The 15,939-nt window shown below is 45.4% G+C and overlaps 1 protein-coding gene across 9 annotated transcripts in view; it reads left to right on the top strand.

Annotated features, from left to right (window-relative positions):
- The first annotated feature begins 1,548 nt into the window (after positions 1–1,548).
- Positions 1,549–15,939, top strand: part of LOC125704936 (multiple PDZ domain protein) — a 45,716-nt gene continuing 31,325 nt past the window's right edge. For 8 of the 9 annotated variants that reach the window (XM_048971106.1, XM_048971100.1, XM_048971105.1 and 5 more), the window contains exons 1-10: positions 1,550–1,757; positions 5,684–5,740; positions 7,486–7,652; positions 9,353–9,502; positions 12,559–12,698; positions 12,867–13,080; positions 13,286–13,414; positions 14,968–15,159; positions 15,573–15,675; positions 15,765–15,853. In XM_048971106.1, the coding sequence (XP_048827063.1) occupies positions 5,725–5,740; positions 7,486–7,652; positions 9,353–9,502; positions 12,559–12,698; positions 12,867–13,080; positions 13,286–13,414; positions 14,968–15,159; positions 15,573–15,675; positions 15,765–15,853 (1,200 nt within the window). In that variant the 5' untranslated portion in view covers positions 1,550–1,757; positions 5,684–5,724. Of the gene's footprint in view, positions 1,758–5,683; positions 5,741–7,485; positions 7,653–9,352; positions 9,503–12,558; positions 12,699–12,866; positions 13,081–13,285; positions 13,415–14,967; positions 15,160–15,572; positions 15,676–15,764; positions 15,854–15,939 lie in introns of all 9 variants that reach the window. The other variant, XM_048971099.1, reaches the window with a different exon arrangement.

The raw sequence follows: 15,939 nt of genomic DNA, 5'->3' as shown, positions 1-15,939 counted from the left end.
CGTTCGTTTGGAGCTTTGCATCCGTGGGCTGTGCAAATGATTTATTTTCAGAAGAGCACGCAGACGCGCGCACATAGGGACGTCAATACAGCTTTTGTAGTGGACGCCGTTGCAACATCTAAGTGCTTATGCCACGTTCCAGAGGATATCCTAAAAATAAAACAATTATGTATATGTATAAGTGTCAGTAAGACCGTGTCGGCAAGCGTGAATGAGATGAGCAAAAGGGCGAAGAAGGGAGGCAAACTGAGAAATAGAGTGGGTGGAGAGAGAAGGAGTCATTCATCTTGGAAGCTTGTCGGAACTGCCACAATGCCATCAAGTGGAGTTAAACGGAACTTCTACCTAGAGGGAGCGCGCTTCCATTACACTCATGTTAATGGTGACTATGGCATAGCCAGTCCGTGTTCATTAGCAGCTTGGCCTTTGATGCTATCAGTTTTATCACGGAAAGGAAAAAACAACAGCAACATGTTACACCCGAGGTATTAGGCGAAAAAGTGTTCATGTCATCCTGTATCACGTTGAATTGAATGTTAACCTTTACTAGAGGGGAAACCTTGTTCCCTTATTAAAAATGCCTTTTCCCCATGCTTTCGGTAAACACTCGGACAGAGTTGGTTGAGGAAAAAAGTGGATGAAGATCAAATGTAAAAAGATTGCAAAGTAACATTCAGTTAAAGGAGAACAATAAAAATGATTATTTAAGTCGTTTGAACTGCTTAAAAGGGGCGGCATGGTGGTGCAGTGGTTAGCAGTTGCCTCACACTTCTGGGACCTGGGTTACATGTATGTGGAGTTTGCATGTTCTCCCCATATCATCGTGGGGTTTCCTCGGGGTACTCCGGTTTCTCCCCATAATCCAAAACCATGCTGAGGATAATTGGACCTGCTAAATTGCCCATAGGTGTGTGAGTGAATGGTGTGTGAGTGTGCCCTGCGATGGGCTGGCCCCCCATCCTGGGTTGTTCCCTGTCTCGTGCCCATTGCTTCCGGGATAGGATCCGGACCCCCCGCGACTCAGTAGGATAAGTGGTTTGGAAAATGGATGGATGAACTGCTTAAAAACATTTCCAGTGACATTCAGTAGGCTTATTTGAAATAATATATCTCTGTGTGTGTACAGTATGTGTTTTATTTGTATGTTTCTTGGTGTGTGTAAGCCTACACGTACACACACACACACAATACATTAATTAATTAATTGCAAAATCAAGCTTGTATGCCAGTGTACTGGCTTAGTGCTTCGCAATGTCATTCCATCTCACATGCATATTTGTAGATGTGGTAGCCTAATTTATTACAATCTGGTGATTTCTGCCATTATGAGTTCCTTCTGATACATTATACAGTTGCCTATTAATAAGGGCATTAAATATACAGCATGTCTTTAAGCGTGAGTTTCGTATTGCTGCTTGCAGACCTGATAAGATAATACCCTGTCCGGTAACACCTCGCCGCTTTTTCTAAATCGGATTAACCTTTGCGCACACATTCCGCAAAAGCACGGCGTTTCCCGGCCAGCCGCCCACCAAGCGGCAGCGTTTGTCAGCCCACCCCCGCCCCCCGTTCTTCGGCAGCCGGCGGCCGCACTTTCAACCCTCGGTGCCGCTCTTAGAAACGCGTCCGGGTTGATCGTGTTACACTGAGTCCCGTCTTGAAGCTCTTCGGCGAGCGCCGTTAGCTGGACTGCTGGGGAAACAACAGCACGGGGTACGTCGGACACCCGGAGGCGCACGGAGCGACATCCCCGCCTTGTAAGTCTCCCGATTTCCCCACTTTATTTTAGTCCGATCGGATGCATATGAAGTGCTGCTGAAATCTATCCTCATCTCCAGTGACATCTATCGCTCCTTAAGAACCAAAATGCAATGGCTACAATGTAGTAGGGAGCTGTTCATGTCTGTTAGCTCCGCTGAGACACTTTAAACGATACATTGTATCGCTGCACTTAAAAATACCGTTCGGGTGGTTTGTAGATTTTAATGAGATTTTGGAAAATGGAAAATTAGTAGCGCAACAAAGAAAGCTGTGACCGGATTAAGGGGGGAGTAGCTGGGATGCATTCTTTGTCCCGGCCAGCGAGTTGGGTCGGAAGCCTGTTGATTCAGCTTTCCGCACGGGGGTGGGAGGGGGGTGTGCGGGAGAAAAGCGGATTGCGTTGCACTTTTAACGCGGAGAGCCTAGTTTCATGCTGGCATCCTACTCGTATATCTGTAGAACAGCTTGGACGGAGAAACAGATGGATGAAGAATTGGCCAATCTTGTTCACTCCGGATAGATGCGGTTACTGTTCAAGTGGGCGGATAGTTTGATGAAGTCTGCGCCTTAAATGTCAGAATTAGGCTGCTGCGATAAGCGGAGCCGATCGGCGCAACTTATCAGCTTCAGGATGGGAAATGTCAGCCTTATCTATGGGCTGTGCTTGTTTACTCGGCCGATAACGGTGACATCCGAAAGAATACCTCACATCCCGTGGACACTGAGTAATTTAACAGGGACCGACGGAAGATGCGGTGTGGGGGTCTCCGAGTAACGGGAAGGGGTTCTGTTATTGTGCACAACTTTGTGTCTGCTGAATGTTACACTTTGGAGGGATGAGTGATCGGTTTAAGCAAAGCACATTTCATCCCACCCAAAAATAAACTTAGTAGTTAGGTGTGACGTCTTTTTCTTTTGCGTCATATGTCTTTGCGTCATATGGGAGAAGCTGCTCCCTTACCGCTGACTATAGCATCATATATTACATATTTGACGTTCTGCAGCAACTTAAAAAGCCACGTTCACCAGATATCATGTTACTCTAGTAAGTTTTTTTTCATATTTTTATTATAATTGGAACCTCTCATTAAAAATGTAATCTTTAAGCGGTACATTAAAATGTGCATGTTTGCCGGAATTGCTGAAGGATACAGAAGGTAGAAGATGACCATCAATTAAAATATTTTAGCTACAAGTATTATCTTACAAACTTAAAAATTTATCCATCCATCTTCCAACTGCTTATCAGGGTCAGGGTGATTGTGGGGGTGGCGGGGGGAGGGGACTGGGGCTTATCTCAGGCAGCAGGGGGCATTAGGCTGGGGTAAATCCTGGACAAGACACCATTTCTTTGTTTATTGCCACAATACCATGGTGACGCTGTAAATAAACTGGACCTCTTGGGCTCTAAACTATTGCAGAACACAGAGCTGACATAATGACAGATATCTGAAACAATTAACTTATCTTGTGCTTGTTAACAAACGTTTGGACAACCTTGATGTGTGGCATCTAACGGGAATGCTAAGTGTTCCAATATTTTTAATGGTGCTGAAATAGCATGTAAGTACTAATACATTGCAAATAGCTGCGTTTCTAACTTTGATATTATTATCATTGCTAATGTTCTCATGGGTTGGTGCGGTGGTTAGCATTGTTCTCTCGGACCTCTGGGACAGGGGTTCGAGGTGTCTGCCCTCGCTCCCTATGTGTGGAGTTTGCATGTTCTTCCCATGTTGACGTGGGGTTTCCGCCAGGTACTCCGGTTTCCCTCCACAGTATAAAAATATGCCGAGGTTAATTGGAGTTACCAGATTGCCCATAGGTGTGAACGATGTGTGAGCCCTACAATTGGTTGGTGCTCCATCCTGTGTTATTCCCTGTCTTGTGCCCTTAGCTTCAGGGATAGGCTCTGGACCCCTGTGACCCTGCATAGGACAGGTGGTTATGGAAAATGGTTGGTTGTTTTGGGAGCGACTCGGTGGTGCAGTGGTTAGCACTGTTGCCTCGCACCTCTATGGTGCAGTGGTTAGCACTGTTGCCTCGCACCTCTATGGTGCAGTGGTTAGCACTGTTGCCTCGCACCTCTATGGTTCAGGGTTCATCGTGGGGTTTCCTCTTGTTGCTCCGGTCCCCCCTCCCTCAAAAAACATGCTGAGGTTAATTGGAGTTGCCAGATTTCCCACTAATGTGGACATGCGGCTTCTGGAAATGGATGGATGGTTGTTGTTAAGAGATTAGACTTGGCTGTGCAGGAAATGTAATGTACTTTTATTTTATAGGTGTGTCCTTTTATTCCCAATGGCCTGTACTACACAGCTGGGTTACCAGCTTATTGGGGTAACTTGTCAGATTTAAGGTACTGCAGTTTAAATGGACTTCATATTCGTTCGCTTACATTACTACCTTAAATCTGACAAGTTACCCCGATAAGACAGTAATCCAACTTTGTAGTACAGGTCACTGGTGTCTTCGTTTACAGTGCATTGTTTGGTTATATACTTATGCCCTTTCATACTGTGCTCTTATGTCGTGTCTGATCCTGTATGTAACTGCAACACTGAAATTTCCCTTTGTGGGATCAATAAAGTTTCTTATCTTTGTCAAGGCTCGCAGGAAAACAGGGGTTTGGTAAGAGAAACAGAAAACACACAAAAAGAAAAACAAAGGACCACAAGGGGCCAAAACTTAAGAGGTATGAAGTGAACGAACAAAACAAAACAAAAATGATCTACAAGGGAACTGGTTACACCAAAGAAAAGCAGGGAATCAAAAATCAAAATCACAGTCAACAAGAACATCAACAACTACGTCAATGACTCCACCACATAACAGAGCAGACTTATATAGAGACCAACAGGAATAATGCAGGACAGGTGAGAACAATTAATAAGGGCTGGCAAAACGGGCAACAGGTGAAACAACTAAATAAATCAAGGAACTCAGAAAATAATAGAGTAACTAAGAAACAGAATCTAATAATAGAGGAATAACAAAGACAGGTAAAACACAACCATGAGCACAAAACAGAAAACCAAAATTGAATATAAGTTACAAAACACGGGAACCAGAATATCAGGTACAAATGAAACACAATCTACAAAACACAAAAACAGAGGATGTGGGATTTGAACACACGATAGAGGGGTTTATAGGTAGCTGCATGCTCAGCTCATTGAGCCATGCAGCCACCTGGGAAGCAGAGAAAACACACTAAAGACTTTAACAACAGGGAGGACAGGATGGCCAGCGACACCTGCTGGCCAAACGGGGAGAAGGCACAAAAGGCTGGGACAGACAGGTGCTGACCCTGATAATCTTATCTTTTCTCATCTTCCATTCTCCAAACCGCTTATCCTTCTGGGTCGTGGGGGGTCCGGAGCCTATCCCAGAAGCTGTGGGCATGAGGCAGGGAACAACCCAGGACGGGAGAGCAGCCCATCTCATGGCACACAATAGTCACTCACACATGGCCGATTTAGTAACTCCATTTAGCCTCAGGATGTCTTTGGACTGTGGGGAGAAACCAAAGTACCTGGAGGAAACCCCACAACGACATGGGAAAGACATGCAAACTCAGGCGGAGATTCAATCCCGGGTCCCAGAGGTGTGAGGCAACAGGGCTTAGCCACTGCACCACCATGCCACCCTCATCTCATCTTATCCCATCTCATTCATTCTTTTTTCTTTGCCATGGTTATTGTATGGCTCAGTGTATCGAAGGTCATGGGATTGAGTCCCGAGGCTGGGCCCCTCAACAAGGCCCTTAGCCCCAGTTGCTGCAGGAGTGTTGGATGCTGGCTGACCCTGACCTCTGACCCCAAGCTTTCCTCACTCATATTCCTCACTTGGCCGTCGCGTCGGGCAAAAGTTTCTGTCGAATTAATGTAAACATGCTTCAGATTGTTACTATATTCTGCAGGTCTGAAGAAATAAGAAAATAGCAGCAGAAATCGACTAAAGATGATCGAAACAATGGGTAAGTTCCATTATCATTTAAAACACGACCTGAGCGTTGGACAATAACGTGTAAAATAATTTGTCGACTGGTAAAATTGTACTGTAATGACCTAAATACGACATAGTTAGTTGGTCTTTTGCAGTTTTTACATTTATTTTTCTGACTACTTGCGATGCATGACTGTAGTACTTTGCATGATATTTTGCTTTTTGTTAATTTATTAGTTGTCATGGTTGTTCGCTTGGACCTCTAGCAGAAATCCCCCCTGTCTTTGTTTCTACACACTCAGTAACCACTTGATAAGGTCCACCTGCTTGCTAATGCAAACAGCCTGATCCTTCAAACAACCAATCATATGGCTGGAACTGAACACATCCAGCACAATGAGATGTGTGATCTAAGCAGTTTTGAATGTGGTGTGATTGTTGGTGTCAGACCTGCTGGTTCCAGAACCTCAGAAACAGCCCCCCCCCCCCCCCCCCCTGGGAGTTTCACGTACTACAGTGTCTGAAGTTTGCAGAGAATGATGAAATAAACCAACAAAACAAAATAAAATGAAAAATACACCAGGAGGAGTTCAATGGGGAAAAACAACACCCTGTTAATGAGAGAGGTCAGAGGAGAGGAGGTAGATGCCTTGAAGCTATCAGGATGGCCACAAGTGTAAAATAGCAGATGAAAACAATAATGGTGCAGAGAAATGCTTCTCCGAATACACAGCTCATCTACCATTGCAGTCATTTGGGAGGCAATAGTGAGTTCTACCTGGTACTAGCTAAGTGACTGGCTTATTTGATATTTATGTTCTTCTTCAGAAAAGCTATATTTATTATGTTAGGAGTGGTGAGAATACCTCTTTCAGGGCACACATGTGTGTTGTGCTACATATCCCAGACGTAACTGGTCAGCAGGTCACCAGGTCAGCAGATCTGTTTCAGCTAGAAATCTTGCTCAGGGTTACCAATCAGTGGCAACAGAAGTACTGCGGGCCTGTTGGATTATTTTTTATGTAGCCTGCAGTCCGAGGAGATGCCCTGCAAAGTGGAAACAAGACAGGTCTTTGGGCACACTCCGTTAGGTTTCAGACACACTCTCGCGGAGACTGAGATTGCCTGTGTCGGGTCCAGAGGAAATGTGACCATTTGTAGCTAACAAGCACTCAGCAGACCTTCACCAGCTCGGCTTGGTAAACATGGGCCTTGGATACATTCTGGATGGTATCTTTCCGACGTTGTACCGGCTTTTTTCGGGGGCCTCCTCCATATCTGTAGAGCGGAACTACTAAATCATTGTTATTTTTGAGAAATTTAACACTAAATGGGTTTTTTTTTCTAAGCACAAAAGCAGAGCTACATAATTCTGAAGCCTTGCATTTATTGCAGGAATGGCTGGACCTTGGCCAAGCCTTGGGGCGGTCACTGTGTTATGGTTCTTACACCATGAATCATTTACATTCAACTTAACACTCAACACTTATTTGAAGAAGTGAAATACAAGGAAACTGTACTTAAAAATATGCCTTTCTTACATTTTAACCCTGCTTTTCAGCAGTTGAGGTAAATCTTGTGGTATTTTTTTTCCCACTGCTTCTCTTTTAATTAGTAAAACTAGTGGTCATGCATGCAAGAAGACCATGGTACCTGTCAGATTCCTGTCAGGTGGGTGTGGTTGGTCTCCAACTTCTGAGGTCTTTCAGCAAATCTGCCGTGTGCCCCTGAAAAGTCTTCCCACTACTCGTCAGTCAGTTATGTAACCTCTTCCAGATACCCAGCGTGCCTTGCGGGCTGTGGAGAGGCTCCAGGCCAGGCTGAAAGAGAGAGGGGACCTGCCTACAGAGGAGAAGCTCAGCTTGTTGAAGTCTGTCCTCCAGAGCCCCCTGTTCCACCAAATCCTGACTCTACAGAAGTCTCTCCAGCACCTGAAGGACCAGGTGGGGAAGCAAGATTTATCCCATTTTGGCTTTATTACACAACTCGAACCCCATTACTTACTGAGAAGCGGATTACTGCTTTTTCCGTCGTGCACTCAGCTGAAATGTCGAGCTCGGGTGGAATGCCGCACCAGTGCCCGTTTCCATGCTAACCGTCTATAGTTTCTCAAGTAGCCAACACTTGTCCATCAACACACATTACAAGTAGAGGTTCACACGTGGGTTGTGGAAACATGCGTGATGTCAGACTGGAACAGGCTGCAGCCTCTGTTCGCTGGTGTCCTCAGTGCAAGATGAGCCCGGCATGGAGGCACTGGTTGGGGCCCACTGGGGATGTTGTCCTAGGAATGGGAAAGTATGCGAGAAATGCAGTGGGAGGCAGGTCTGGAACACGTCACCGCTCCGAATCCCTGCGGACACTTTCGGAAAGCCCTGCTTCAGCTCTCTGTCTGGATAATGATTTTCCCAATACATTAGCTCCGCCTTCTAAACCGAATCCTCACACCCCTACAGGCCCGACGGAAAAACGACACAGCGGAGGAAAATAGACTATAAAAACAAGCTATAAAGTCTTAATTAAAAAGCAAGTGGTGGGAGTCGAATGCAATTCCTGGTGTTAATGTTGTGAAAAGGCAAGCTGTCTGCTTTCAGCACGAAGCTGTCCCTGAGCGGGCTATCTCAGCTGGGATTGGGTTTCTGCTTGAAAGCCTAGTAGCGGGACAGGACACTCATGCCACACGCGCGCACAAACAGGGCCCGATTCTCCGCGGGTGTCGCTATGGCAACGAGCTTGCGCGCGACAGTATAGAAGCACCGCGCCGAGTGTAGTGGAGCAGAAACAATTTCTTAAATGTGCAAGAACCAAGAGGGAACATTAATCGGCTTATGCCAGGCTCTCTCTCTCTCTTTCTCACACACACACACACACACACACTGCTCTCTCGGCTCGGCATCTTTGGGGGGGGGGGGGGTACCAGACCACAGCATGTAATTACGCAATACGCTGGGTATCACTAAGCAAACGTGTTACGTGAGAGAAGGTTAAGTATATGTTAGATACCCTTTTATGGTGAAATGCTTCATGACAGGAATCAGAAGCATTTGCATTTAATTGTATTTAATATAATGGGGGTATCTGGTGTCTGTTTGTCAGCTTGTCGGAAGTTAGTTGATACATGCGAATGTTACTGAAGGACAAACAATAGAACAGAACAACATGCTTTGTTTAGAATGTTTTTTTTTCTACAGGAATCCACTGAACAGGTCAATCACTCATCGGTAGATAATGTCTGTGATGCTATAGATCAGGGTTCTCCCTTTCTGGTCAAGGAGGTCCAGCACAGTTTGCAGAGTTTTCTGCTCAAACACACCGACTAAACTTACTAGAATTAGTTCATTAGGATGTGTTTGAACAGGGAAATCTGCAGACCGGTGGATCATATTTCATAGTTGAAGAATTTGGGAGAAGGTTACCCGTATTTTTGTGACATTTGACTCAAATGATCCCATTATTTCTGATAAATTATGGACAGCATCTGATCTTTAAATGCCTGCGGCATTATTTTCACAAAACATCTCTTTCTGCGTTTTTTTCTTCCCGGTGAATATGATACAATTTCATTGGTGCGTTGTCCTGCCCATGCAACAGCAGCTAATCACGATAAGGTTTCAATTTCCCTTGTTATTGGAATGTGTGCCAGGGAGGTTCCACTCCAGTGCCCGGTGACCTGGGTGACCCCCACGTACCTGCGCGGCCCAGTGTCAGTCACATCCCACCCCTGGATCTCCAGTTGGCTAATGGCTCGCCTTCTGCTGAGGAACTGGATCGTGTGCTGTGTGCTATGGCTCAGGTACGACAAACCGAGCATGACACACCCGTCTGTGTCTGAAAGTACCATGGCTACACTATCTTCCAGTTATTTGTCTTTCTGTTATCGTGGAAACTCACACTGGATTCATATACATATACAGTAATCGCCTTGTAGCCATGGTTTCAGTTATCAGCGGTTTCAGTTATCAGCGGTTTGCCGCAGTCCGAAAAAAAAATCACAAAATGTGTAACAGTGTCTTTTCATTGTTCATTTGTCCTTTGAGGGGCATAAAAAGCATGGTTTTCATTGCTCTGTCATCCCTTGATCTATGGCAGTTTTTTCCACTGTTCTATCGTCTCTAGGCTAAAACGTCAGAATCCCTTTCATTCTAGATAGTACGGTTCTATATAGTTCGGTATAATAATGTGCCATGTACTTAATTATTATTGTATTTAATGTTGGTAATGTCTTACTGTGCATAATTTATCAATTACCATACATAAATATGTGAAAATCACGCTTTATTGGGTCCATAGATGGTGGCTGTCATCCACGGATTTGGCTTAGCTGCAGTGGGGCTTGGAGTGTATTACCTGTGGATACAGGGATTACTGTAGTGTTTGTTGTTATGTAGTTTAGTTATTATTGTTTACAGATATGATAACACAATAATTTGTAAACTGCCAAACATTTGCACTCCCTAGCTATTTATTTGCTTGTGCATTGGAGCCAGTTAGTATAATTGCTCAGTATCTATCCTAATTATCAATATTTGTTATAGTGTGAGTGCTTTGTTGTTCATTTCACTCTAATTACCATTGTTAGAGCCAGAATATACTGACAGCGCTCCTAACTTTCTCATTCTGATTAAAGTAGCATGTCATTCCCACCCTCACCTGGAGAGACAACAACTACATCTTTCTTTTAATGTTGAAAACCTTAAGTATCACACTTCCATGCTTAATGAGTATCCTCTGGGTTCATTAATATAAAAGGCGGCTGCTTGTTCAGCATGCACTGAGTAATGTGTGCATGCCACCTTTATTTATGTATTATTGTAAATGTGGTGAGTTAGTTCGTTGACTTTTAATGTCATGCTAGCAATCGAGGCTTTATTCATGGTGAGCAAATGGATGAAAGATAAATGACAATTAAAAAGGATAAAGTGTCACGCATAAGTAGAAATTGTTACGAACAGTCAAAGCAATCTTACCGAGATGTTTAAGATTTGTCTAGGAGAGTTAAAGAAAGGACAATGCAACAAGGCAATGTGCTAAATAGTCAAAGGGGTTTTACATGCAGGACAAACGGCTGTGAGGATGACAGTCATTATGGATACTTGGCTGAGGTGATTAACGTGTGGCTATAGTGCTGTAGCTGAGCTTACAGAGCTGTGGGTAGCTGTGAATGGACATGTACATCAAGCATTAGCTTACGAGGTCCACTCTTATTATTTATATCTATTATGGCTTTGTTGATATTGCAGTTATTGTTTTTCGGTATAGAACATGAGTTCTCAAACTTTTCGTTCAAAGGTCCGCATCACATTTTTGTTCAAAGTCAGAGGTCCGGAACAACTTTCAATAACAAAATGGCATGTCCTGAACTTTTATGAATATACAATAACTTTTCGTATATGCATCAGAATACAGACACTCCCTGGGTTACGATAGTACGTGTTTCAACGATTATTCAATAAATAACACGAGATATTCAACAGTTGATTATAAAATAGGCTTTGTGTTCATGATTTTGCCCAACTGTAGGCTAATGTAAGTGTTCTAAGCATGATTATGGTCGGCTAGGATAGGCTAGGATAGGCTAGGATAGGCTATGGCGTTTGTTAACTTAGGTCTACTGTATTTCTGTGTATCATAGCTTTGCTTATATTGCCTTACAATAGCTTTATGAGAATGTAACCCCATCGTAACCCGTCTGTATAACAACAATGGGTTTCTTTTAACACCAGCTGATTGTTTTTGTACTTCGACATTGATTCATAAAGTGCATTATTGGTTGTTTCTAGATTAACTTGCAGTTCTGTATGCATCTGACCTGGTATAGAGTTTTCTGTGTCCATAATACCCTAGGAAGTGAAACAAAAAGGAAATGATTTTTTCTAGAATAGTTCTGGGTGATGGGCCATAGGCCCGGCCGTGGCTCATGCACAGATCAAACCCCGCTCTGCTGAGCTGAAGTTTTGCCTTCACTTCCTCCCTCTATAGTCTCCAGCAGACTAGAAAAGTCAGGGGTGCCATGGAGGGAGGGGAAAGTTAGGACAATTCGATGGGCCCCTGAGTCACAGGGGCCTTAAAAATTTGGAACATAACTGGATTAGTCTGGCTTCGGGGCCAAATATAATATGCTTTCATGGGGCCAAAAATCCCCCAGCGACACCGCTGAGAAAAGTTCCACTTTGAAGCTAGTTTAGCCCTCTCTAAATGAGGGACTTTCCTCGGCCTTCTGTGTCCATTGGCCCTTGCGGTATTGCCTGCCTTGATCGGCAGTAAGGCTTCTCATAAGATGATGCCTCAAGCACAGTCTCATATTCAGAGATAAGCTGGCCGGGCCCTGCTGGAAATGCCACCCTTTGTGTGTCTCAGAGTCTCCTCTGTCTCTAGGGACTTGAATCACTCTAAAAAACACCAAAAATAGCAGCTCTTCAGAAAAAGCAAGGTGTACTTTTCAAGTAGGGTTCATAGGATTGACGATTGGAGTGTATGTACAATATTCGTTCAACGTTGAATCTTAAACATTCTGGCAATTCAGACATTATATCCCAAGATGGGTAACATGGCCTCCGATTGTTTGTAATATTTTTGGTAGGCCACATGCATGAGATTTACAAGCAGTTGCAAATTTAGAAATTTCCTCCCACCTCCATCCAATGGGAGGGGGGGTTGAAACCTATTGCAATGGTGAGGAAATGGTTCTACTTGCTGAGCCACCGTGCCATACTCCTTACAGACAGATTCTGAGAAGAGAGGGTCTCATATCATCACGTTGGAGCTGAGCTTTCCTTCTTGGACGGAGAGCTGGTCTCTCCTCCAATGGGAAAGAGCAGCTAATCGTCCTGGGTATATCTTGGCTTGCAGGGTCGCTCAGTGGCACATATTGAGCTGCAGAAGCCGACCTCGGGGGGACTGGGATTCAGCGTGGTGGGTCTACGCAGTGAACACCATGGGGAGCTTGGAATCTTTGTGCAGGAGATCCAGCCTGGCAGCGTGGCACACTGGTACGTTGACCATCTGGAGCTGTGACTGCATTGCATTGTGGGTAGCACCTAGATTACTCCCGTAAGCATGATCTACATGCATTGCCACAGAAGTCAAAGGAAGGAACCCATTGCACTGCGGACCCCAAGCAGGGTCATTTAGTACCACTTCAAATTCCTGTTTCATAGCGATGGGAGGCTGAGGGAGGGAGACCAGATCCTGTCCATCGAAGGGCAGCTCCTGGACCAGACGGTGACCCATCAGCAGGCTGTGAGCTTTTTGCAGAAGGCCACAGAGAAAGTGAGTCTAGTGGTGGCCCGGGGACCCCCCCTGCAGCTGGCCAGCCCCGTGGTGTCCCGCACGCCTTCATCCGCCAGCACCCTGTCGGCCCACTCGAGCGTGGTGAGAGCCAGCCTTCGGCGAACAGCTCCTCAATCCGTAATCTGGAAAATCACTTAATTAGGTTAATGATGAGAGATGACGTCAGGCGACTCACGCAGTGTGTCAGGTTTAATGACCTTTCTCAATGCTAGAGGGGCACCAAGATGGCAACCGTGGCTCGCGCTGTTACAAAATGGATAAACGGGCTTGGATTTCCTCCCGGAAGGTGCAGCGGCGGCACGTGGAGATTGTGGAGCTGGTGAACGATGGCACAGGCCTTGGATTCGGCATCGTGGGAGGCAGGAGCACCGGCGTCATTGTGAAGACTATCCTGCCTGGGGGAATAGCAGACCAGGTACCTTCCATGTGTCTGGGGGCAAATTGGCTCTATCTATCTATCTGTCTATCTGTCTGTCTGTCTGTCTGTCTGATCTTTATCTATCTGTCTATACATGTAATCTTTGTCTGTCTGTCTGTCTGTCTGTCTAATGTAATGGAATCTATCTAGGTACATTTCAGTTTAATTTGCAAAAAAATAAATAGGTTTTAGCCTCGATGTTCACCTAAATGGATCGATAACCTTGCAAGTGTTTCGCAGTAAATTTTTAAATTGGATTCTCGTAAACAAACACTACTGAATAAACAATAGTGATTAAAAGCACTAAGAGGCGTAATTAAATAAACCACAGCTTAGTGTATTCTTTGGGTGTGATGCTAATTATGGGAATTACTGTCCACCTCGTTACAGAAGTCGATGGACACTGATTGGTCCCACCTAATGATAGCCAGTGACCTTTTTCAGATTCAGTCACTACTTTAGAGCTTAGCTCTGCATTTCTCCTTCTTGCTCTCTCTCTCCCTCTTTCCACCTAATGGCCGCGCAAATGCCTGCCCTTTCCACCAGGATGCAAATGCCAGGGGTCATAGTGCAGAGCAATGCATTGTAGTAATTGTTGTTTGTTTACGTGATTGTTGTCATTGGAGTTGACATGTCACTTCTGATTGGAAAGGAGGCAAAAATACAGAATCTGGAGCAAACTGAAATGCACCATCCATATGAAGCAAATTTGTGTAACTTATGAATCACTTAGCACTGGCTGTCAGCCCTAAGTCCTACAGACTGGAGTTAACACACAGAATTATGTTGGGCCTGGTGTTTCTGGTATTAAAAGAGCATAGAAGAGCATATGTGTGGTATTTGGTACTAAAGCAAGGGCATATACTGGGGCGGAGTCACAGGGGCAATGGCTGTAGCTGATTGGTCCCTGGAGTACCCCCTCCCTTGTAACTCACTGATTCAAAACATCCATCCATCCATTTGCCAAACCGCTTATCCTACTTGGTCCATTAGCCTATCCTGGAAGCAATGGGCATGAAGCAGGGAACAACCCAGGATGGGGGGCCAGCCCATCGCAGGGCACTACTCACACACCATTCACTCACACATGCACTCCTATGGACAATTTAGCAAGTCCAATTAGCCTCAGCGTGTCTTAGGACTGTGTTGGGGAAACCGGAGTACCTGGAGGAAACCCCACGACGACATGGGGAGAACATGCAAACTCCGCACACATGTGACCCAGGCGGAGACTCGAACCCAGTTCCAGAGGTGTGAGGCAACAGTGCTAACCACCGAATCACCATGCCTCCCCTAATTAAAACATATTATTGGCTAATGATAAGTTTCGCCCCATGCTATTAAAAAATCCTAGTATTGCCTCAGGCCTAGAGGCTTTTATAAATCAGGTGCTAGAGCACGGAGTTTTTGATTTAGCCTCAGGTTATATAAGTAATTCTAATTAACATAAGAACAGTGAAAATGAGACTGGGAAGCTGTGACAATGTGGACTCTGGGGGTTTCCCAGCTGAGTGTTCCAGGGTGGGTTTAACGGCGGTTTTTCCTTTCAGGATGGACGTCTTCACAGCGGGGACCAGATCCTGCAGATCGGACACACGGACTTGTATGGCATGAACAGCGAGCAGGTGGCACATGTGCTGCGGCAGTGTGGTAACCACGTGCGGCTCGTCATTGCCCGCGGCACCCCCGACGATCCCACCCCCACGTCTGGCCCCGCTCTGCCCACGGTTGCCGAGCAACAGGTATCCGCCACATTCGCTGATGGACCCGGCTGTGTACATTTCTCGTGGGCCAGGAGTCTTGCTGGTCTCCAAGGCAGATAAAACTTTATTATTATGTTTTTCCTTTTTGGTCTGAAATACATTTACAGCCATCAGGAGTCGAAAGCATTCCTGCATAGAATTTTCTCCCCCGGTTCCCCCAGAGGCAATCTATGCACTTCAGTGGTGGTGGGGGAGCTTTTAGAGGGGTGGGGATCAGGGATGGACATCGGCTGTGTCATGCAGTCGTGTGGAGTGGGGGAGATGATGGATTCGAGAGTAAGAACCCAAAGAACTTAGACCGACGACTGGTCAGAAGCCAGAGGAACCTCTGCACCGGAAGCTATGTTGGCTCCCAGTCTGATATGGAGTGTGGGGATCTCCCTCTGACATAGGGCGCCGAGGATGAAGATGCGGACGTCTTTGATGTGGAGCTCACCAAGAACATCCAGGGACTGGGCATCACCATCGCTGGTTACGTTGGAGACAAAAACCTGGGTAACCGGCCTTGATCTCCCAAACACTGCTAAACATTGGCTAATGTGATAGTTCCTTGAGTTTCAGCTTACACTCGTTTCCTGTCATAGAGCCCTCTGGTATTTTCGTAAAAAGCATCACGAAGGACAGCGCCGTCAAACGGGACGGTCGGATTCACGTCGGCGACCAAATTATAGCGGTACGTTCCTGTGCATTTACATAATTATTCTGCTGCTGTTGAATAAATCTCTTTATTTTTGGTGCTGCTGAAGCTGCTGGGTTTCC

The sequence above is a fragment of the Brienomyrus brachyistius genome, chromosome 12 (assembly GCF_023856365.1).
Source record: "Brienomyrus brachyistius isolate T26 chromosome 12, BBRACH_0.4, whole genome shotgun sequence".
Lineage (NCBI taxonomy): Eukaryota > Metazoa > Chordata > Actinopteri > Osteoglossiformes > Mormyridae > Brienomyrus > Brienomyrus brachyistius.
The sequence above is the reverse complement of the archived record's forward strand: the minus strand, read 5'-3'. Positions and strand labels throughout refer to the sequence as shown.